Source organism: Lithobates pipiens, unplaced genomic scaffold, assembly GCF_037356315.1.
Source record: "Lithobates pipiens isolate NorthernLeopardFrog02 unplaced genomic scaffold, aLitPip1_a1.2 Scaffold_16, whole genome shotgun sequence".
NCBI classification, from domain to species: domain Eukaryota; kingdom Metazoa; phylum Chordata; class Amphibia; order Anura; family Ranidae; genus Lithobates; species Lithobates pipiens.
In genome coordinates, this window is record NW_027507748.1 from 604,525,732 (window position 1) to 604,551,338 (window position 25,607).

The window sequence follows — 25,607 nt, forward strand, 5'->3', positions numbered from 1 at the left end:
AATAACACAGATTGAGATTTCAGTACTGCACTGGCATACACTGCTGGAAGGTATGAGCTCCTGGAATATTAGCAGGATTAGCAGTTTTTTTTTTTTTTTGCACATATTAAGAGATAATTATTCAATGCTTTTTATGTGAAAGGGGGTGCAAATACAATAAAGTTCATGATTAGGGTTTTCATACACTTTAGGCTCAAATTGTTGAATTTAGACTGACCCTACCTGTAAGTCCTCTAAGACAATATGGCAGAAACAGGCAAGTGAATCTTTAAAAGAAAAAACTAAAAGTTTCTGCAATCACTTTCCATAAACATCCTCTGCCAAACACTGCTCTCCCCCCATCTTGGCATGCCTTATGGTCTTTCCAATTTAGAAATCAAATAAAATACCTCATATGAAAACAATAGAAAAAAAAAAAACAGCAGCATGTTATGTCATGTTAAAATTCTGCAAAGACATATATAAACGTACGTATTAGAAAATATATAAGTGCTCTTTCTAAAAAAAATGTATATATATATATATATATATATATATATATATATATATATATATATATATATATATATATATATATATATATATATATATATATATATATATTGTTGAGGTCGTCAGTAACTGATGTTTTTCAGGCACAATACAAATATATGGCATTTTGTGTGGAACTATAGTATAGGCTCCTTCAGTGACCACAAAATAGCATTTCTGATAATTATGGATCCCAGAAGATTTCACTTTATCTGCATTGCAGTCCACTGCCATACTGGCTATTGTGTGTCACAGTATGGGATAGATGGTAATATAAATAGGAATAATACATTGAAGTGAGCGGACCCTTTTCTAATTTTAAAAGCCAGAATGCAGCAAGCGGAAAGGATGGAGGTTTAAGAATATGGTTTAAGTTCTCCAACACAGAATGTTCCTCCTCTGCAGACATGAAAGGTAAAGGGGTAGTGTGCCCACCAAATGATATTCTGCTGCCAGTTCAGGCCAACTGAGTTGTCCAACTACCCCGAGTAACATCTTGTTGCTTGCATACAGACAACAAAGTAAACAAACTGTAGCCTTCATCTGGCTTTATCATCTTTGGTTATTTGCGGAGACCTTCGAAACATATCCAGCTCACGTCAAGAAATGGCCTTGTGAGACGGTTATATGTGAAGGTCAAAATGGTGAGGTACAAAAAAAGTACCAAGAACATCCAAAGTTCACCAGTTGTTCAGATACATATGTTTTTCTCTGTGCCGTCATTTAATGGCAAGATGGTGGCAACTTCCTTCAGAATCCTGTGCATTTTATAAGGACACATAGTCGCATTTATTTTCCAGAAATGTGCAAAGTTACCACATCTTTGATGGAAAGATCTTGTTGGCAAATAATACTATGAAAATTTTCTAAAATGTGTCGGTTTAGTTCACACGTAGACTGGTTGGCAGCTTTCTGTTTCACCAGATTTTGTCCTACTTTCTTCCCGCAGTTCTTCAGAGGGCTGTGCTTCTGCACGAGATGGCTTAGGGTAGCGGAATGGGTAACCATTGTCATCAAAGAACCTGCGGAAAGTGAACTCATAAAAGGCATGTTCTGGGTGTTTGTTGTTGGGAGACATGAATGTGTCCAAGGCCATTGTGCTGTCCCCACTGTCATTCCAGGGGCTTTCCTCATCCACCGGATCAAAGTTTGAAGTGTCCATCGGGTGACTGATTTTTGGGACATAAGGTGCTGGCTGCCGCCGAATTTCAGTAGAGAAGTCCATGGTACTAAAAAAGGGGTGAGCCTTTATTTCATCAGCTCCATTCCTCCCCAGTCTGTTCTCTGCTGCACAACAAAGCTTGGTAATTAGATCTGTTGCTTCTGGGCTCAGGATAACCTGGTGGGGAATGTGAAGCGTGTTCTCCCAGTTTATTACCTACAAAACAATACAAAATTATAATAATAATAAAAAAATAAAGGATTATTTAGCGAATGTCAACAAATTAGTTCATTCGGATATTTGTTGAAATGTGTTAACAAATTTTTCTGAATATTTGGAAATTCCAATTTGTTTAGATGCGGCATTCGTTATTTCAGATAATTCCAATGCCTATAATTTAATAGTTAGTTATTATTTAAAATTTGGGGATTTTCTTTCTTATTTTCAAATTTTCTAATTTCCAGATTTTGATCATAACGAATGACCTAAAAAAACAAAAACAAATGAAACAAAAACAATTTTTTTTTCGGCAATACACATGTCTTATTCTGACACCTCTCTCCTACATGTAAAAATCTGTATTTTTTTGCTAGAAAATTACTTAGAACCCCCAAAAATTATATATATTTTATAAGCAGAGGCCCTAGAGAATAAAATGGAGGATTTTCCAATTTTTTATGTCACAGGATAGTTATACAGTGTTTTTTCAAACGCTATTTTTTGGGGGAAAACCCTTGAAAAATTTATTAATGTACAAAAACACATAAAACCCAATTGTTTAGTAAAATATAAACAATGATGTTATGCCTAGTAACTACCAAACATGTCACTCTTTAAAATTGAGCATGCCCATGGAGTGGCGGCAAACTACATAAATTATTATTAGCCACAGGCAACACTTAATTTAGCGCTTTATATTTACAAAAGGAGGTCTGGTGCAAGAATTACTGCTCTTGATCTGATGTTCACGGTAATACCTCACATGTGTGGTGCAATACCTGTTTACATACCGATGTGGGACCAATGCACGCGTTCGCTTTTGCACGCATGCACAGGGACGGTTTTTTTTTTTCTATAGTGTACCTTTCATTTTTTTTAATCATTTTTATGGTTCCAGTAAGGAATGTAAGCATCCCTTATGACAGCAATAGGCAGCGACAGGTCCCCTTTACTGAGACATCTGGGGTCTCCTCTGCCCTTAAAAGCTTAGGATCATACCAAGATCAGTATGATCTGATGCTTTCTACAAACCACTTATGATTTCTTTATCAACCAGCGAAACTGGTCAGCCGGCAGAACCGCTGCCTACAATCCCGGGTTCCCCAGTGGGAAAGGAGAGCCCGGGAAAGTGGCGGCGGTGGGCTATTTAGCCGCTAGGATTGCTTTTACAAGAAAGAGCTCTGCTGGCTCTAAAAAAAAAAAAAAAAACAATACCAGCATGATGTCTGCAGCTGCAGGCATCATCCCAGTAGAATTACTCAAAGCCAGGCGACATACTGGTACGTTGTATGGCATTAAGTGGTTAATAAGCAGTAGCTCAATTGCTTTTTTTCCCCCAGAGTATGAAAATTCTTAGGTGTGAATTGGTTATTCAGGGAATAGAAAAAGCAGCTGACCGCACTCCAGGCCATATACCAGACAAAACGTCTTAAGTTTATTGAGATCTTCACATTAAAAATTACGAATCACAACTCTAACATACACGGATAAAAACAGTCATGGAGTTTGGTTTCAATTTGTATAGCGTATCTAAATCTGCTAGTACATCTAATGCCGCGTACACACGATCGGACTTTCCGGCAGACTAGGTCAGACGGAATCAGTCCATCGGACAATCCGATCGTGTGTGGGCTAATCCAATAGTTTTTCATAAACAAAATCCGACGGACCTAGAAATAGAACATGTTTCAAATCTGTCCGACGGACTCAATTCCTATCGGGAAAACAGTTTGTCTGTATGCTGGTCCGACGGACCACATACGACGCAAGGGAAGTTATTGGCTACTGGCTATTGAACTTCCTTTTTTAGTCCTGTTTTACGTCATCACGTTCAAAACTAACGGATCGTGTGTGGGCAAGTCCCTTCGTTTGGAAGGTCCATCAGAACTCTGCTGAAAGTCCGTCGGGAAGACTGTCGGACCTAGTCTGCCAGAAAGTCCGGTCGTGTGTACGTGGCATAACACACCCCTCTCTCCAGGCTGGCAATGCTACTTTCATTGATCTGACTCGGAATTGAAATTGGGCTCATCCCTATAGGTTACTGCAGTCTGCACACTCATTCTCCCTTGTGCTGCTTTACTGAATGATATAGCTGACTGCTGAGGAACAACTGGCAGGTCATATATAACTAGGGACCAGAAAGGGTTCTAAACAAAAACAAAAACAAATGTCACCTGAAGAACTTACCTTTAGCTGTGTTTCTGTTGGGTTGGATGCTAGGAAAGGAGGCTGTCCAACTAACATCTCAAAGAGAATGACCCCCACACTCCACCAATCACAGAGCTGAGTGTATCCTGCAAAACATGAATAGAACTTAGCACAACAAGAAAAGACAAAAATCAGTTCATCCATCTCAGTGAACAGATCCTAAAGTGTAGTGTAGTAATAAACCTACCTTCACTTTAATATTTCCTGCAACACGATCCGTGAGTACAGTAGCATGGTGAGGAAATATGTAGCAAGAATACTAAATGGATTTTGGTATAACAGGACCACAGTTAGGGTAGGGACCTACCAAACAGGCATATTTTAGGAATTCTAAGTATTGTGAAAATGCCTCAGAACATCATTTCTATTTTTGGCCAATCCCATATCTGATGCCATGAATTTTATCTGTCTCTTGAGACATTGGTGTGCTTATTCAGGATAGATGCACTAGTGGAGTATATACTTGATATATGATGCATGCTTGTGTGTGTTTATTGTGATATCCAACCACTTATATAATGTACAGAATCGCAAGGTTCCATTTGGACTTGAGCTTTGTTTTAGGATAACTGAGTTTAAAGGAGAACTATGGCCAAAGCTCTTTTGGCCCTACTTCTCCTTTGGGTCACAGGAGTGCACTTATTCCTGTGACACAGATTCAGCAGACTAAAGTCTACTATCGGCTGACATCACAGAGCCAGTCTAGGCTCTGCAGGGATCCCGATAATAATGTCAGCATCTGTCCAGATGCCTGGACCGGCTGCTGGCTCAGCCACTCAGCGCACAGCTGAAAGTCTTAGCTAGTCACTCCCACCCCCTCCACAGCCCAGTGCTCCAGAGAGTGCTGGAGGGGCAGAGCACAGAGCAAGGACTGACAGCAAACACTGTACTTGGAGAAGACCCAAGAACTGGGCGATCTGCCGCCTTTGCTCACTCGGTTCTTGGTGTAGAGCCAGCAGGGGACCGCCATCTAGCTGAATGTGAAAGTTTTTTTCTTTTTCCCTGCAATTCTAATGGTGCTACTACTTGTGTGGGCAGTTGGCTCTGTACATAAACTGCTTTTTCAAAAAAGAAACGTTTTTCTAGCTTGCTTTGGTTTTCGTTCTGCCAGTTTCAGACAATACCCCCATCTACTGCAAGGGTAGGCAACCTCAGCCCTCCAGCTGTGGTGAAACTACAAAGCCCATCATGCTTCTGCTTCTAGGAGTCATGCCTGTGATTGTCAGGGTCTTGCAATGTCTCATGGGACTTGTAGTTTCAAAACAGGAGGGTCAAGGTTGCCTACCCCTGATCTACTGCATGTAAGCACTAGAGAAATACAGGCACATTTTTTTTAATGGGGTCAGATAGCTCATCTAGTGCAGTTCTAGGCAGTTAGATGGAGGAGTTCTCACCGATACAACTGATAAAAGAAACAGCATGACCTCTGTATCACTCTTCTCATCTACATGAACATAATCAAGACATTCAAGTACTGAATCATGAGTTTAGTGTGTCTAATCACATCTTCTCAGGCTCCCTGCAGCCAAAGTTAGTGAAATAAAGTTTTTTTTTTCTGCGTGTAAAGATTTTGATGTTATTTCTAGTAGTATAGTGATGGTGTCCGTTAAAAATACAAAGTATACCTGCAAATCAGACTTATCGTGCTTAGCCCTCTTGACCTATACTAGACCACCTTCCACTAACACCAACTGGCAGTTTGGGGGATTAATTTGAGTCTAGTAGTTAATCCCCTCCTATTTATGGTAAGTGACATATACTTTTTTTTAAACTGGGGTGCCTCAAGATTCTGCATAAATTTAAAGGGTGTCATAACTGAAAAGTCTGGGAAATGCCGGTTTACACTTTGCAGGCCAAAGACTCAGGAAATCCCCCTATGTGGATTGAATGTGCAAGTGCACACCTGAATTCCTCAAATTGTTATGTTGACATTGACAGCATCAGCCATAAAATCCCCATAGCCACCTTATGATCCTCATTTCATCTGATCTTCTGAATGACCCAGAATCTGAGCCAAATATATCCTGGCCGGTGTGTTCTCTGGTTCAGACACCTCTCTGATACAGCTTTAGCCTCACTCCCACTCCAGCACAATTGTGTGTCTAAGATAGGATAAAATGTTTACTGATTCTTTGTACTTGTTGCCTGTATTTGCACTCCTCCTACAGTAATGGTCTTATATGGCTTAGCCTTATGGTTGCAACTGATCTCTTTTTACACCACTCACCTTTACGCAGGAGGACTTCAGGGGCAATGTAATTGGGAGTCCCTACTAATGAGTGTGCAAGACATCGATGGTGCTGTCTCTTAGCTCGCTGTTCCAATGTCTTTAGTCTGTCTCCACACCTGCAATTAGACACGTCGTCCCACAGCTCACTGGGTTCCATACTGTCCTGCCGAATGTGGCTCCCTTAAATTGAAGTTGCAAGAAAGGAAATATGTTTATTACATGTTTTATGGGTTAAAGGCAGACTTGTATTCAAAATAAAATGAAATAGATATGTAGAACTTGCATTGCTATTTAAACTATGATGCATCTTTCTCTATTTTCAACAGCTTTCTCGCAATACTTGTTCGAAATGGCTAAATTTAATGGGGCTGTAAAGGTAGAAGACTTCTTAACCTCCCTAATACTTACCTGAGCCCCATCTGCATCCATCGATGTCCACGAATGCCTCAGCTGTCCGGGACTCCCTTAGTGATTGGCTGAGACACAGCAGCAGCGCCATTGGTTCCCACTGCTGTCAAAGTCAGTTAGCCAATCAGGTGAGAAAGGGGGTGTAGCTGAATTGCAGCCTGATTGGGATGTGTTGGCAAGAAGAAGCTTGGAAACCAGCAGAATATTCTGAGTGAAAGTCTTAAGCCTGGTACACACTAACCGTTTTTGTTTTTGGTTCAACCCAGAAAAAACAGTCCGATGTTAGTACTGTGGCCCCTGACTTCCCCAAGAACACTCCAGTCAGAGCACTAAATCGTGAGTCAGTCGGCTGCTGGTTTTCCAGCATACTCGTCTGACAGAAGCCTGGCCATCTTCTGTCGGACCAGGTGACATAAACACGGGCCGAATTTCGGTGTACTAGGCATAACACACAAAGGATAAGACATGAAATTACTTGTGCCACTAGCTAGCACTTCATCTTCATCCAACCTTTCTGCACTCTTACCCTGCCCTCACCCCTCACCCCACCACCCATAGCTAAATAAAATTTCTGGGTAGAGTTGGGCTTTGATGATTGTTTAATAGAAGTAACCTGAATCAAAAAAATAGACCTGCTTTAATAGGAATACAGATATCAGGAAGGAAAGGTTTGCCAAAATAGCATTAATATCTGCTGAGATAATGTAGAGTCACACAGCATAAGGAACAGCTGAAATACATACTTAACAGAATTATTCTTTTTCACAGTTGTGCGATTTTGAATGCAACCTTTAGGGCCGGTTCACACAGGGGGCGACACGACTTGCCGTGCCGCGACCTGACAAGTCGCCCCCGTTCTGTACAATGGAACCGTTCTAAGAGGAGCGACTCGAGTCGCTCCGACTCAGAAAAAAGGTTCCTGTACTACTTTTGGGCGACCTCGGGCGACTTGCATTGACTTCTATACAGAAGTCATTTGCAAGTCACCGCTGAGGTCGCGGCGAGGCAAGTCGTGTCGCCTCGCATTGCCCCCTGTGTGAACCGAGCCTTACACTCTCTGGCACTCAAGTTGCATCAAAGTAGTACAGGAACCTTATCCAAGCTGCATAGATTTTAACGGGTTTCATTGAAATCAATGGGCTGCAACTTGTCATGCTACTTTTGTGTGTCCAACGTCGCATGACAGTTCACACGGAGCGTTGTTTTGGAAGACAGGATTTTCACATCTAATGCCAACTAACCTCTGAGCAGATGACTATAATGTTTATTTTATTCAATCTTAATTTTATTGAAAAGTTATTAGACAAAAAAATAATAAAAAAAATAATTTTAGAATGTGAATTAGAAAAACATGACAACCACAGAAGAACCTACCTTTCTGGTAGTATTTTGAGTTATGTGTCCACCTGAATCCCGTACAAAGACCAAAGTCTGTTAGCTTTATGTGGCCATCCAGGTCTATAAGAATGTTATCAGGTTTTATGTCCCTGTGAATAAATCCCATTTTGTGGACACTCTCAATGGCCAGAGTCAGCTCTGCAATATAGAACATGGCCAGGTGCTCAGGAAACACCTCCATTCGTATAAGTAGGCTCATCATATCTCCTCCCGGGATATAGTCCATCACAAAGTACAAGTTGTCTTTGTCCTGGAAGGAGTAGTAAAGCTTCACTACCCACTCATTGTCAGCCTCTGCTAGGATGTCCCTCTCAGCTTTGACATGTGCCACCTGGTTTCTGTTCAAAACGTCCTTTTTTCTCAAAGTCTTCATGGCGTACAGAGCTTTGGTGTCCATTTTACTGGCAAGGCACACTTCACCAAAGGCACCAATGCCCAGAGTTTTGATCTTCACAAACAAAGACTTGTCCATTTTGGCTCTTTTTAGTCTGTTGTAGTTCGATTCCTTTTGGTATAGAATTTTCCGCATTTGCTCTTGAACAACTTCCCCAAGACCAGCCTACAATTTACAAAAAGATATTTCATAAAAATTAGTGCTAAAAAAAGAAAAACAATAGTACCATTTCACCTTGGTTGACACTAGAAGAGTGGACTTTTGACATACTTTTTTGGACATTTGTTTACATTTTGGACTATTTGCACATGGAATTTTGATAATTATGTATATCTATCTCTACAAATCCCAGGCATCTGAATTTGCATCATGGGTTTTTGTCAGCTCATTCACTGTTGGTGCCAGGCATTTCCAGGTAAGGGTTACATAACGATCACCGGAATCATTGGCCCAGGACCCGCTGATGGTTGGAGCGAGTAACAAGACAGCAGGGATGTGCTGGTTTTTAAAAACCAGCACATTCCTTAGTAAAACAGTACACAGCGCAGTTACATTACACACCCATGGCACACAGTTAACCATTTAATTGCCCCAGATGTTAACCCCTTCCTACCTAGTGTCATTAATACAGTGACAATACATTTTATTAGCACTGATCACTGTATTAGTTTCATGGGGATGCCAGTGTCAGTTACCCAGTGGCAGAATGCCCGCCATACTATCACAGTCCCGCTCTAAGTCACTGATTGCCACCATTAAAAAAATAAAATAAATTAATAATAATTATATATATATATATATATATATATATACATATATATACATATACACACACACACACATACACACACATATACACACACACACACACACACACTTATTGGGATTTTTTTTACCAAACACATGTAGCAGAATACATTTTGGCCTAAATGTATGAAGTTTTTTTTTTTTTTTTTTAAATGTAATATGTATTATAACAAACATTTAAAAATATCGTAGTTTTTTTTTTTTTTCAAAATTGTCAGTCTTTTTCCGCTTATAGCGCAAAAAATAAAAATACCAGTGGTGATCAAATACTACCAAAAGAAAGCTCTAGTTGTGTGAAAAAATTATTACATAAATGTAATTTGTGTACAGTGTTGCATGACCATGGATTGTTAGTTAATGCAGAGCAGCGTCGTATAGCAAAAAAGCTTTGTAAGTTAAATCGTTTGTTGCCTCAAAACTTCATATTCCTGATATGTGGCTGCTGTACCAAGTACTTGTATGAGAAAGTCTCCCATTCGCTTTGTATTGCTTCCTTTGTGTGAAATCCCTTGTGTTCCTGCCAGTCCCTCTACTTTCCTATTAAAAACTAAGCAGGAGAGCACACTGTGGTCAGTTCTCTAGCTATGCTTGCAACTCAGTGTGCTCTCCTCCAATGATCGGACTTGTCTTTGACACGCCCCTGCTCCACAGCCATTCACTGGGAAGCTTGATGTACTTCTGCTTCTCCTCCCCTCAGCTCTTATGCAGCTGAGAACAGAGGGCATGTGATCACTTATAAAAATACATTCTAAATACCTTTTTTATATCTATACAAAAATGTTTTGTCTTTCATTTCCATTTTAAATGGAATGGCTTGTTTTACAAGGTGATCATTAAAAATCACTTTTAAAAAAAACTGGCTCCTGTCTACTTTAGCTGGCTCCTAGGTTCAAAGCAAAAAGTGTCAAGCCCTGACATAAGGATTATATATGCGAATATATGTAGTGTATTTTTGAATTTAGGATGGGGGATTTTTATTTTTATTTTTCATGGAAATATTTATAGGGCCGGTTTCCCTAACGTTGTCTACAACCAGCTTTAGTCATAGGAAATAAAGCACAGAAATAACAGTACACTGCTTTTGTTGTGCTTTGTTTAGACCACAAAGATGGAATAAAAATCAAGGGTTTCAAATCAAAGTACAGCTTCACACAGAAGAGAACCAACTTGTGTTAATTATTCCCAATCAGCAAACTAAAACATTTTAGGATCTTCCGCACCACGCAAACATCCCACACCTCTAGAAATATGCAGCGAGAACAAAGCGCTGACTGACCGCCTACCGGCATCAGTGCTCATGACTTGTACTGAGCCCTACACAGTGCAGGCAAGCTGCATTCACTATCAACAGGGATTTGGGTAAAAATAGAGGTATAATTAGTGTTACAAAAATATACACAAGCCAGTCATTCAGCTGTGCAGCTAAAACAGTAACTGCTATCGCTATGGGGCAAGCTGAGAATATTCTTACAAAGAAAAGCAAAACATAATATTATACTGCTTACCCATATAAATAAAATGTTCAACAACAATCTGAAGCTCAACTCCATCCAAAACTTTCTTTTATGTCACAGGGAAATAAAGTATTTGGAAATACAACAGACACGATGGAAAAAAGCACTTTTACTTCTGGCATTTAGATTTTCTGTCATCTTTTTTTTTTTTATTGCCATTTGTGTCTTCATCGCCAGGTGATGCCCATCTCCCTGTCCTGGTGGTTTAGGCAGACAAGGTGAGGGTCAATCTTCCCAGTGGGGACACAGACAGCAGAAATAATAAAATAAAATAAAAATTATGACAGAGGACTTAGATATGTGCTTAACTTGTTAAGCTGATCAAAATACCACAAAATGTCTACTTTCCAAAAATCGGTCATGGGGGTGGGGGGGGGGGGGGGGGTTGCAATTGTACTGTCTTGGCATTTTCGGCCCTCAGGAAATTATATAGGCCGTCAGTACATCAGGATTGATGGATTTTTAAATATATATACACACATATATATATATATATACACACACACACACACACACACACATACATATACACACATACATATACACACACACACACACACACACACATATATATACACACCATAATTTGTAGACTAACTTTCACACAGACTAAATAATACAGTGGGAAAAATAATTATTTGATCCCCAGATTTGCCCACTTACAATGAAATGAAGGCTCCTTAATTTTTATCATAGGTGTATTTTAAATGACAGAGACAGAATATCAACCAAAAATCCAGAAAAAAAAAAAAAAACACACACACACACGATACAAATGTTATAAATTGAGTCGCAGTTCAGTGAGTAATATATTATTTGATTCCCAAACAAAACATGACTTACTACTTGGTGGAGAGATCCTTGTTGGCAAACACAGAGGTAAGATGTTTCTTGTAGTTGGTGACCAGCTTTGCACACATCTCAGGAGGGATTTTGGTCTACTCCACAGATCTTCTCTAAATCCATAAGGTTCCTTGGCTGTTGCTTGGCAACTCGAAGTTTCAGCTTCCTCCATACATTTTCTATAGGATTAAGGTCTGGAGACTGACAAGGCCACTCCATGACCTTAATGTGCTTCTTCTTGAGCCACTTCTTTGTTGCCTTGGCGGTATATTTTGGGTCATTGTCATGCTGGAAGACCCATCCACGACCCATCTTCAGTGTTCTGGCTGAGGGAAGAAGGTTCTCATCCAAGATTTTACAATACATGGCCCCATCCATTGGCCCCTCAATTTGGCAAAGTCTGCCTGTACCCTTAGCAAAAAAACAGCCCAAAGCATAATGTTTTCACCTCTGTGACCGTAGGGATTGTGTTCTTAGGGTGATAGTCAGCATTCTTCTTTTTCCTCCAAACACGACGAGTTAATGCCAAGGAGCTCAATTTTGGTCTCATCTGACCACAGCACTTTCTCTCAATCCTTCTCTGAATCATTTAGATGTTCATTGTCAAACTTCAGACAGGCCCGTTCATGTGCCTTCTTGAGGAGGGGGGCCTTGAGGGCAATGCAGGATTTAAATCCAAGATGGTGTATTTTGTTACCAATGGTTTGTTTAGTGACACTGGTCCCAACTGCCTTGAGATCATTCACAAGCTCCTCCTGTGTAGTTCTGGACTGATCCCCAACTTATTTCATGATCATCCGTACCCCATGAGGCAAAATCTTGAATGGAGCTCCAGACTGATGGTGATTGATGGTTATTTTGCATTTCTTCCATTTGCGAATAATCGCTCCAACAGTTGTCTCCTTCTCACAAAGCTTCTTGCTGATGGTCTGGTAGCCCATTCCAGCCTCGTGCAGGTCTACAATCTTGTCCCTGGTGTCCTTTGACAGCTCTTTGGCCTTGCCCATGATGGTGAGGTTTGAATGGAAGAACGATTGTGTAGGCAGGTGCCTTTTATACACATAACCAGTTATTAAGAGCACCTTCTTAAATTGACAGGACTAATCTGTGTACCACATGATCCCATACTGTAGCCAGTCTGTTGGGGCCAGTATTATTGTTGCTTGGTAGGGGATCAAATGGTTATTTTTCTCACTGAACCGCAACTCAGTATAACAACATTTGTATCTTGTTTTTTTCTGGATTTTTGGTAAATATTTTGTCTCTCTCTCTATCACTTAAAATACACCTATGATAACAATTATAGACCCTTCATTTCTTTGTAAGTGCGAAAATGTACTAGATCTGCAGGGGATCAAATAGTTACTTTCCCTGCTGTATATACTCATTTGGGTTATTTTTTATCAAAGAAATGTAGCAGAATACATTTTGTATACATGTATTTTTTATTACCAGGAATTTTTTTTTGAATTTGCACACTAGTTTGGGGGCACAGGACTAGGAACCAATTGGGTGTACTGCATGCAATTATGTTGACAAGAAACAAGCCGATAGGAAGCAGAGGGATGACCTCATCAGTCTGCTGCTGCTCCTTCACTATCATGTAAGAAGGGTGGAGGTAGAAAGGGAACACCACTGTATTTCTTATCTGTAAATAGTGCCATCCTCCTTGCTTTGCGAGAAGAATATTTAAATCTAGAAGTGGATGAACAAAAATAGAAATTCCTTGGAAAGTAAATCAGTTCTTTGTATTTCATCCATAACCGGATGGAAAAACATCTCACAAGTCTGTAAAATATTGACTTAAACCTCATACACACTATAAAAAAAATAAAAATCGGTTGAACATTTTCGTCTGAGGAACAATCCTATGATTTTCGGATAGTGTGTACATAACTTTCGACAGCCGATTCCAACCTTACGCATGAAAATTTCCCAAGGGACAAGTGGTAAAATGTTTCTTGTATGGGAACATTACGAACGTTTGTGTACCATTAACGAAAAAAATCTGAACCGAAAGACTGTGCATGATCATAAATAATAATAAAAAAAAAACAGAAAAAAAGCCCTCTCATACGAGAATTTTTGTACATTATTTCTTTCCTCAGTTCTGATTTGCTGTGAATCAACAAGGAAAATCGGACGATCATTTGCATGATTTTCTTATAGTGTGTACCCCACTTAAGATATGATGAAAAAGGATTGCATAGTGGTTATATTTAGTGAAAGATGCATGTCAAAAATGTTCAGTAGATTATGAGATACAGGCAGCTAAAGTCATAAAAATCTTTTCCTGTAAAGGCTTAAGATTGCTCCTCCTCCCAGCATTTTCCCATATGTTCAATTTGAATTGCCCAGGTATAAAACTGGTTTAGTTGAGCATAATGTAACACAATGCAATATAAAATAATGGGATTTGTCCTTCACTACTCTCATACTATGTTTCGAGAAACCTAACTGATCGAGGTTGTGGACTCTTGTGAAGAATTCTTCAAGCCAGACAAAAATGTGGTCTCCTATTCTTAGGAGTAATAAACTGCTAGGATACTGGAGTGCGACTCATTCCTTAGGGTGCTATTTTTAATAATTACGGAATTTCATTAATTTCATATATACAAACAGAATTGGAGGCAGAGGGAAAGCTTCAAGAATTCTGGTTAGATTACGTTCTCCACAGCTGTTCACAGTACAGTCAGAATTAGACTATCTGGAAATATGTGGAGTAGCAAAATGCCACTAAATATAGTAAATAAATGACAGCTTCTTCTAATTTTAACAAAGCTGTATTCCTTATTGGTGCCCATGATCTGTCTATATGTCTTGCCTAGGAAGAGCTGCCACCTGCTTCTATTACTGCATACATACCAATGTCTGATCAGTCACTATACTGCATGAACATTTAAGGGCATTTTAACTTTCTACATGCCTAAGCACAATGAGAATAACTTAGAGGCATTGCCATTCAAAAAAAATAAAAAATAAACCCAAAAAGGTAATAAACCTGAATACTCACAATAGCTTCAAAAAACATGCAATTACCATCCGATCTGATCCACCTAAACAGAAAAGGACAGATCCCCTTTCTATTTTTTTTTTAATGGACGTAGACGGGTGTAAACAGACACAAATCTGTTTACAACCGCCTGTCAATAGGAATGCACTGATCCTTCGATCGGGTCTATCTAAAAGACTGACAGGTGGCCCTGATCGGATCATCCGTGTGAAAGGGCCAAAGAGATGCACTTCCTTTGCCTAGCACCTATGCCCTAAAGAAGCATTATGTCTGTAACTTTTATTTTTTTAAATGGGTCCCCAGGAGCTGTTAGTCATAATGGCTTGTATGATCAGGCTATCAATGTGTTATGGCAGACATACCTGCCAAATGATCACCTCCAGCGCTGTGTTGTCAGTGCTCTCACTGGTTACCAGCGCTTCAGTCTACTCCCAGTCTTCCTTCAGAGTTTGGCTGTTTAGCCATCTAATTGGCTAGGCTGCGATAGCATCACTCCAAATGCATACACACTGCACACAGGAGTCAAATCATTATGGGACAAAAAAGATGTGCATGCATGGCTCAGCATTAAACGCAGACAAGGAAGGGAGAAGCAGTTATGACAGAAGATACTAATAGATCTTCTGTCATAAAACTCCTGCCTGTCAGCCTGTTTTTTAGGTTCAATTCCCCTTTAAACTCCTTACTTGTATATCTGCAATGTGAGATCATCTAAGCCCTTGTACACATGGTCAGACATTCCGACGGAAAATGTCCGATCGGACCGTGTTGTTGGATAATCCGACTGTGTGTGGGCTCCATCGGACTGTTTCCGTCGAAATATCCGACAGACAAAGTTTTAGAGCTGGGCTATAAAACTTTCCGACAACATGATCCGATCGGACTTTGTCCAATTGGGTGTAGAGAATTCCGATCGGACAAAGTGCCACGCATGCTCAGATCAAATTCCTAGACCAAAGCTATTGGCTACTAGCCTGAACGTAGTCCCGTCCTAAGAAAATAACGTCATCACGTTACGTACGATCGGATTTTCCGACAACTTTGTCCGACCATGTGTATGCAACACAAGTTTCGGACAAAATCCGACGGATTTGGTTGCCGGAATGTCCGACCGTGTGTACGGGGGCTAAGACACTGTCTCTGAATGCTAGCTTTGTGAGATTTAGTAAGAGATTTGGGTTTCCCTTCTAATGACTCATGATCTGATGGCTCATAAATAAATAATCAAGAAGTAGCAGGAGATGTATATAAAACACAGATTTATAGAATGAATGCATCAATGAGATTCTAGCACTGTAGGCCCTCATGTAAAGCTTGGGTACAATTTAATTCATTGGCAAGTGGAACAGTAAGCAGCACAGGATTGACACCAAAATAAGAGAAGAGGATGAGTAAACCACAGGCCTCATCCATTCAGAGAACAGTTTGTATTCAGTGAAAAGAATACAAGATGTTTTGGGAATGGACAACGTTTTTCACCAAAAAAATAAATAAATCAATATACATATAAAAAAAGGAGAACAAAAGCAATTACCTCTGCCATCTCTTGTTCCAACTGTAACCTTCTATTGATTTTTTGCTGATATGTTTTCAGGACATTCTCCACATGCTGTTCCATGTAGAATTTGAAGGCAAAAGGAGAATAGCTTTTAATTCTGGACTCCCTCTTCTCCTCATCTTTGCTATTTTTACGCACTGGTACAGGAGATGTCTGAATCTGCTTTTTGTCCTTTCCAGATTTTGTGGTCTTGGAACTCTTGCTTGCTTTCTCACGTTTTACTTCTGCACTGACTTCCTCTGCTTGGTTGCAAGTTACATTATCAACAATCCGAAGGTTCTGCTCTACACCTTTACTTAAAGAGTTCATATCATGCTGTTCTGAGCTGTTCTGGAGAAAAAGATGTTTAGGATAAGGTGGTGGTGGAAATCTCATATCCTGGTTGCCATAATCCACTTCAATCCCATAAGGACCTGGTCCACTGACAGATAATGGATGTGGCTCATGCATCTCTACATTTTCTGCCGCCTGTGCTTGTGATGCTAGCCATCCAGGATGGGATGGACCAACTGCTGTCTGAGGCTCTGGTCTAACCACCCTCATGCTCTTCACTGGCTGGAGAATATGGGTAGCAGTAACAGTAGTGATGGTATTAAGTGAAGCCATTGTTGGATCAGGTTTGGTTTGAGGAGTTTGCCGAAGTTGCACCTGTTTAGCCTGTTGGTGGTTATTGAAAGAGTTGGTTCGGCTTGGTACTTGGGATTCTGTTCTAAAAGAGACATGTTGTCGTGAAGAAGCATCTATTCCAGGCCCCTGAAGAGAATCACGGCGGTGCTGGGTATTTGGCCATTGGCAAACACCACCCATATCATATATATCCATGTTTAGGCTATTCTGTGATGGTGGAAAAGGATTCTGTGATGTGTCAGGATACTCATTTGCATAGGGAGATCCCCTTGACATAACTAGCATCTGGTGAGAGGAAGGACTTGACTGCTTGTGGTGAGGATGTGGCATGTAAAGGCCTGCTGGTGCTTGCTGATATGTATGACCTGGGCTAGTTTGTGGCACTGGACCTTTGCTCTGAATATTTACATAATTGCTTTCTTGTTGCATTTTGTTTTGAAATGATGGGGTTCTTTGGACACCGTACCCCATAGGGTCCCCCTGGACAATGAGGTGCTGTCGGCTATAATGGGGACTGTTTGAAGAATGGGAAGGTTGCAAGGGTAGACCTTGACTGGTGTGGTTCCCCATAGTGTAAGTTATTGCAGGAGACTCAACACCAGTGGCATAAGCCTTTTGCTGATGCTGGTGGCTTCCAGGAGAGTTGTGTGCTGGTTGCCTCTGTGATGGTCCATTCATAGCCCCAGCCTGGGGAGCAGAGAGCAAGTAGTCCATGTATTGCCGTGGTACATCATTAAGCACAGTGGAACCATCAGCAGGAAAGCCAGATCCCTCGTATGGTGGATTATTAACTGGATGATATGGTGGAAATGGTTCACTTGGTCCTTCAAAACTTGATCGATGAAGAACATTATTTGGGCTTGTGCCTTTACCTTTAATATGAGTAATTGAAAAAGAAATATATCAGATATAAACAGACAAGATTTCCATTTATTTAGGTTTTAGATCAAAATGAGAAAAATCTAAATTTCTTCCTATTACCAAATTCTGTTATTTATTTGGTCAGTTATTTCCTTATGAACTGTTTTGTCTTTTGTGCTTACAGACACCACCTCCTTTTTAATATGCAGTTTTTTGCTTATGAAGACTCTAAATATTCATGTTGACAAAGGAGAATGTTTATTAAAGGAGTTGTAAAGTTGCCCCATAATACTTACCTGAGCCCCATCTCTGTCCACCGACGTCCACGACGGTCATCTAGCAGTTGTGCAGCCTGTCAAAGTAAGGCAGTAAGCTAGCGCTGTGTCTGGTCCTTCCGGGTGCACTAAAACACTGGAAGGGACACACATCAGTTAAATGTCCCCATGTGCACAGGGCCCAATCACACTTATCTGCTGCATAACACACTCGTTTATATGTATTGCAGTGTGTTATATAAAGGGGGGGGGGGGGGGGGCATTAATTTGAAAGGCTCTCAATATGGGTCAATACATAAAAAAAACACAACACCTGCACTGAATGACAGTGTAAAACAATGCAAACAGGATTTCATACACATTTTAGATTATGCTGTACAACCAGGAAGCTTTCAATAATAAAGAAATTAATAGTTTTATGTATGACTTACCAACCTATAGAGTGCAGAGCAAAAAAAATGCCTTTAAAACAACATAATCAATTCTCTTAGGTACATATGAACACAGCGTTTTTGCAGGCATATGGTTCAGTGCATAAATAAACAATTATACTAAACAGGTACTAATAAAGAACAGGTGAAAATTAAATCATGAAATCTAACATAATCAGCTGTGTGGAAATTATGAAAATCTACAAAAAGATAAGTTCATAAAAAAATAAAAAATAAAGAAAAATGTGCATTTATTATTATTATTATTTTTGGAGCCTGTAAAGCAGTGTTTTACAATATTTTTCCAGTCAAGGGACCCTTTAAAAATGATGGACAGTCTTGAGGCACCCCATTCTAAAATGTAAAAACTCTCAAAAATGTCCAAAAATAAATAAATAAGTAAAAACTATTTTAATAGCTTTACATAATGCAGCAACATCCACACAAGTAGGACACCCAACGTTACATGGGACTTATTCTTCCAAAGCAAATTTTTGATTGAAAATGTATACTTTATTTTGCAAGAAAATATACAAAAAACAAATAGTTTAAACGGGGTACATTCCACTCTGTACTGCGATGCAGCGCATAAATACACTACATAACAATACAGTTCCAAGCATACAAATAAAATGGTACCCCGAAACATCACCTCATGCATGACGCCGCATTACCCTGAAAGCATTACTTCAAAAACACGTCACAAAAGTCAAGTCATACTGTCAAATCAAATGGCATTTCAATGAGCAACAGGTGTGATGGGGGGGGGGGGGGGGGTGGAGAAGGTGGGGTAGGGAGGGAAAAAAAATAGTTCACAGGCCCAAAGCTTTATTGAACTGCCAATGGATACATAGGGGGGGGGGGGGTAAGGTGAAATCTTCAGACCTCCTCTTCCTCCTTAAAGTCCATCAAGTGATAGTCTCTGAGCAGACTGTGGACCAGTCTGCGACAGTTCTCGATGGACATCCTCTCCCTCTGGTGGATGAGGCGCTTTCTTGACACACCAGACAGCATCCTTAAAGCAGCACAGCAGCCACCAGGCACTATCAATGTCCTCCTGTGAATGAGTTCCACAGAAGAGTCCGTTCAACACACCAAAGTGTGTGATAGCAGTCTGTGGTACAAAGTCTTTGAGATCAGGTTCCAGAGCCCTCAACAGGCCCTGTACAAAGGCACACTCCCAGAAAACATGCAAAGCAGTTTCCTCCTGGATGATGCAAAAGAGGTAGTGTCTGTATCTGCACAGGTTTCTGGCATGCATGAATGTCCTGAGTGGCAACCCCCATTGGATTGCCATCCATGCCAGATCTTTATGCCTGTTGGTGAGTCTCTTTGAAGAAACATTCCTTCAGACCACTTTGCAGGTGGCTGAAGGGAGGCCTGGAACACAACGTCCAATGCTCTAATCAACTTGTGTATAGTTTTTGGCTTCCACAAAGCGGGCTTCACTCGATGTAGCCCCAGCTCCCTAAAAAACTTGAAAGTGTCCAAGTAGTACCAAGGAGTGTCCCCGTTGTAGGGGATGGAGCTGTCCCATTTGTCCCATCCCAGGGACCTCCAAAGAGGCAGGAGGAAATAACAGGACATGGAGTTACCACCAGAGTCTACAGTTCTGTCAACCAAAGTTCTGCGGATACAGTTACAGGTAAAGGACACCCTCAGTAGAGTAGCGATGTCAGGCACGCCCCTGAATATAACCACATGCTTTACTCTGTCCATTTTGGAGCTCCAGATGAAGTGAAACACCACCCTGGTGATGGCCTTGCAGGTGTTAACCCGGGGGGCCAGGCCTGGGCGAGGTACTGCAACACAAGGAGGATCTCGCTGCGGAGTACCAGTGTTTTACCTTCGATGGCGAGTTCTGAGGCTCCAAAGTCCAAACTTTAGTCGCATCTTAGTCAGTCCTTCTTCCCAGGACTTCAGGGCTGTGCCCTCAGCTCCAAACAGGACCCATGACAGATTCTTCCAAAGAAAATACACTTTTGCAAACTGGTACTGACTAGTATTCCAATGTTTCCCTTCTCCCTCAGTTGTCCTCACTCAGCTAAAGCGGCCCCCATGCTGATGGAGAGGGGCAGGAGTGGGGGATACAAGAATGCTGTGCAGGCGACAGACATCCTCCATATCAACTGATAATGCCATTGGTGTTAGGACGCCAGACAACCTGTGGCTTTGTGTAACTAAGAGGCAGGCTCAATCCGCCTTGTATACAATTTTTGGACAATTTTTAGGCATTTTGCCAAGGCACCCTGGTTGAAAAAGGCTGCTGATCACTGGTGCCATGCAGGTCTCCTGCAGATCTGTCAGTATATCTGTGTACCGTACATCCCGTACAGGCAAGCAGATACAGTGACAGGAAGAATCAATGAACTACTGTATATGAATGACATGGCTGTGCCGATTTCACAAACTGACCGCTAGTACAGGAAACTTCTTCCCGTACTGCTGTCACAGGAAGGGGAATCGAGTAATGGCTGCCGCATTGGGAACATGTTGCATGTTCTACCCTAATAACGGGTGGAATATATAACATGTTCTCAAAGGTGAACTTATCCTTTAATTAGTTAAGATCACTACCAATGTAAAAACAAAAGAAAAAAACAAACAAAAAAAACACAACTTACACTGGCAAGACTAGGCAAGGCAAAAAGACACAGAGTGGTCTTATCAATAAGGTCTTCACAGGCAGAAAATTCAAGTAAGATAGGCATTTGCAGATGTGCTTTCCAAGCTCTTCTGCAGCAGCACGTAGACACAGGCAGGACTGAGGACCACAAATGCAGTCGTTGCCTAAGGAAACAGCAGCAGATGAAGGACACATTGTGCTTTCTTGTCCTATGGCACCGTCAGCTCAGACATGGCAGAAACCAGCAAGAAACTGGTGCACCCATCTACAGTTCAGGGAAGTCTTGTCAGAAGTGGTCCTAATGGAAGACTTGAAGCTAAAAATCCATACCAATAACACAGACACAAGGGGAAGTGCTGGGCTGGTAAATCCAAATCTGAAATCCTGGGCTGTAACAGAAGGTGTTTTTTTTTTTGTTGCTGGACAGTGGCACAAGGTGGAGGGTCTGCAAAAAACTGTGAAGCATGATAAAGGTTCCTTGCAGGTTTGGGTATTGGTCAGAAATAGTCTCCTCATTTATGAAAAGTACAGGCAATACCTATCCATAATGCGTCATCTGATCAGTCCTAAATTCATTCTGTAGCACAGGGGTCTCCAAACTTTCTAAACGAAGGACCAGTTTACTGTCCTTCAGACTTTGGGGGGGGGGGGGGGGGGCAGACTAGGGCAGCAGGAGTAGAAAATGTCCTGGCGTCCAGTGGGAGCAAACAATGCCCTATATTTGGTGTCGTTTGGAGGAATAGTGCCCCATTGTTGGTGTCAGCGGGAAGAATTGTGGCCCATATTTAGTATTAATTGAAGGAATTGTGCCCCATTGTTGGTATCAGTGGGAGGAATAATGCCCCATTATTGGTGTCAGCGACAGGAATTATGCCCCCTTGTTGATGTCCATGGATGGAACAGTACCCCAAGGGCCGGTTAAAGGCAGTCAAAGGGCCACAGTTTGAAGACCGCTGCTGTAGCAGGAAAAACATAAACATAAAACCAAAGTCATAAAAAAAAAAAACTATCTTCATGGTATGGCCCTCAGAGATCTGATCTCATTATGACTGTAGTTTGTTCTCCTAGTGCAGTGATGGCGAACCTTGGCACTCCAGATGTTTTCAAACTACATTTCCCATGATGCTCAACTATACTGCAGAGTGCATGAGCATCATGGGAAATGTAGTTTCAAAACATCTGGGGTGCCAAGGTTCTCCATCACTGTCCTAGTGATTTGGAACAATCTATCTGCCCAATTCTTTAAAAAGCCGTGTACAAGTGTACCTAGAAGAAATTATGAAGTTTTAAATGCAAAAGATGAACACACCAAACACTGCTTTAATTTCGTTTTTTTTTATGCATAAATATAAAAATAATTCACTGCATTATCCAAGCTCCAGCCCACCTGCCACCAACATTACTCATCATTGATGGAATCTGTCCATCACACTCGGGCATCAACAGTGAGGGATGTGGTATAGGTGTGTGATATTTTTGAGGCAGAAACAGCCTATGATCTATCTCTTGAATGCATGTCCTTTTTAATGACTGACAGTGTTTTTCTAGCTTTTTAGCTGCAGCTTGGCATTGCATGCTATTGCTAAGTCTTTTATGGCAACCATCCCAAATCCTTTTCCATTACTGCTTCTCCCAGGGGTGCCCCTGCTAATAAGTAATTTGCATGCATATTTTGGCAACAAAGAGCTTAACTTTATTTTCCAAATATTGAACCTCATCTGCCATGTACCTTCCATCCGAGTTCAGTTCTCTCTTATTTGCATAACAGGAGTGTCCTAGGTCTCATACTTTTGAAAGTATGCCGCCTGCTATTGGCTCCCCTTAGTACTTCAGCAACTTTATTCATATGAGAAGTTTGATGTACTGTAAGAACAGCACACTATAAAGCATTATGCTATATGCCACATGTGTCAAACCGCGGGCCAAATGTCATGTGGCATTTCATGTGGCCCTCGCACCCCTCCTGCAGCTGTGGCACCCCCCTCAACTCTACCCTCACCTTGGCTCAGCAGTTGACAGGAGGACTGAACTCCTATACCAGATCCTGCGCCTCTCTGTGCAGCCACGGAGAAACTCATCTCTGACCCCCACCTCAGCAGTATAAAAGAGCACAGAATTCCTCCTACAGATCCTGTGCCTCCATGTGCATTTACAACATTCCCTCTTCTCCATCTCATCTGGTCTCAGCATTCGGCAGACTCTGGCAGCTGACCCCAGCCCTCCTCTGGTCCTCCTCCAGACCCTGCACTTTCTGCTAGCCAGCTCTGTCTCCAGCTTCCACCTGCAGCAGCAGCAGCACAAAGTAAGGTGGGTGTAATGTGATGTAAGGGAGGAGGGGGTCCTTGACATCTGATGTAAGGGGGGTGCTCTAGACATCTGCTTACAATTATTATGAAAATAATGCAATTCTACGCCAGTTGAGAAGGAGGGTCACCCACTGCTGGCATCATAATCCAAAAACGGGACTTTGAGGTCACTAGACCTCGGGACTTTTTAGGTGTTTGATTGTGTATTTAACACATTTATGACAAAAGCACTTAAATTGTCAATACCACTCTTTTATCAACATGTTTCGCTCCAAACAAGCTTCCTCGGGAGACAATGTGTAGTGGCTATTGAAAATACAAGCAACAAGAAATATATTAAGTATTTATACAAATAAATTATGAAATTTAAGAAAAACGAATTGTGCTTTGCATGTACAAATCATATACAAATATAATGATGAATAATAGACGTAAATATATATATATATATATTTATTATGATTATTTACTTCTATTATTCATTATATTTGTATATGATTTGTACATGTAAAGCACAATTCGTTTTTCTTAAATTTCATAATTTATTTGTATAAATACTTAATATATTTCTTGTTGCTTGTATTTTCAATAGCCACTACGCATTGTCTCCCGAGGAAGCTCTTTTGGAGTGAAACATGTTGAGAAAAGAGTGGTATTGACAATTTGTGTGTAAAGTTTTTGGAAGTGTAACAAGAATAAGTTTTTTGCATTGTCTTTTTATAAAATTTGTAATAAAATTGCAATGTGTAGTTCATGGTGATGCTTTTGTCATAAATGTATTAAATACACAAACACCTAAAAAGTCTGAGGTCTAGTGACCTCAAAGTCCCGTTTTTGGTTTAAGTCGTTCAGTTGGGATGTGGTGTTTTTTATCTTTGGCTTTCTCCCTCTTTCTTGCTTTTTGTCTATATGCTGGCGTCATAAGTTATTACTAAAACCAGTAATAATGCCGAGGCAATTATTTAATATGATAAAAAGTAGATACATTTATATAGTCTTACAGATACAACTTTGAGGGCAACCATAATGCTGATGCAGCTGGCGATGAAATTGAGTTTGACAATCCTACAATATGCTATGACTATTTTCAAAGATAATTGGACTGGCAAAATGAATACTACAGGAGTCCAATGTACTGAGTGATTAGTTGTGATTTCTGTTAAATTTGGATATATATATATATATCATTTATACAGAATAGAACACCAGCACCAAATCTTATTTATGCTGCACACAGGTGGATAAATGTACAAGCATTTTCCAAGGTCAAAATCCATGGATCACCTACATTAGGGGTGTCCAAACTTTTTTGAAAGAGGGCCAGATTTGATGAAGTGAACGTGCATGAGGGCCGACCATTTTGTCTGACATTCTTTGAACCATTAAAATTCGGTCTAAGTTTGTTCGTCCGAGCACTAATACCGCGCCCAACAAGAATTTTCTTGTCTTTGTGGCGAAGAGATGAGCTTGGGCGTGATATTTGGCTATACCGGAATTATCGGCTTATAACACGCACATTCACTTTAAGAAGGAAGCTTCAGGAAAAAAATTACATCTTAAACAAAGAACTGTGACGCAAAATAAGGGTCAGTGCCTATCTGCAGCCTCACCATTGCCATGAATGCAGACCCACCGTTGCCATGCCTCACCATTGCCAGGAATGCAGCACCCCCATTGCCAGGAATGCAGACTCACCATTGCCATCAATGCAGCCCGATTGATACCCATCTGCAACCTCAGATGGGACTGGGAGGGGGCGGGATGGGCACCAACAGATTACATACAGCAGAATCTGTTTTCTCTGCGGCCTCTTTAATAGAAAGTCCTGCCTCCTTTGATGGACAGAACAGTCATCCAATGGCAGCGCAGGAGACGGGACTTCCTATGACAGAGGCCGCAGTGCAAACAGGAAATTCACCTGTATGTACAGCACTTGTTCAGCCCTCTTCCCTCCAAGGCAGCCAGCATGTATATCTTTTGTGGCCCCTGGCGCTTGGGGATTCGTTGGGGGCCACAAAAGATATACATGCCTAAATCACCAGGCAGGGCCATTCGAAACCAGAACCAATCGTGGCCAGCGGGCCGGACTTTGGACATGCCTGACCTACACAAAGAGTGGTACATCCTAACCCTGTCATTAGTATGTACCAGTGACTGAGAAACTCTTTAAAATCTCAGCAACTGTGAAAAAGTTCT

At 40.9% G+C, this 25,607-nt stretch overlaps 1 protein-coding gene across 2 annotated transcripts in view; it reads right to left on the reverse strand.

Moving 5' to 3' along the window:
• Positions 1–572: 572 nt before the first annotated feature.
• The window catches only part of LATS2 (large tumor suppressor kinase 2), an 85,872-nt gene continuing 60,837 nt past the window's right edge, over positions 573–25,607 (reverse strand). For both annotated transcript variants that reach the window (XM_077484008.1, XM_077484009.1), the window contains 5 exons: positions 16,262–17,784; positions 8,133–8,715; positions 6,348–6,530; positions 4,100–4,206; positions 573–1,909 (listed from right to left, as the gene is read on the reverse strand). In XM_077484008.1, the coding sequence (XP_077340134.1) occupies positions 1,418–1,909; positions 4,100–4,206; positions 6,348–6,530; positions 8,133–8,715; positions 16,262–17,784 (2,888 nt within the window). In that variant the 3' untranslated portion in view covers positions 573–1,417. The remainder of the gene's footprint in view (positions 1,910–4,099; positions 4,207–6,347; positions 6,531–8,132; positions 8,716–16,261; positions 17,785–25,607) is intronic.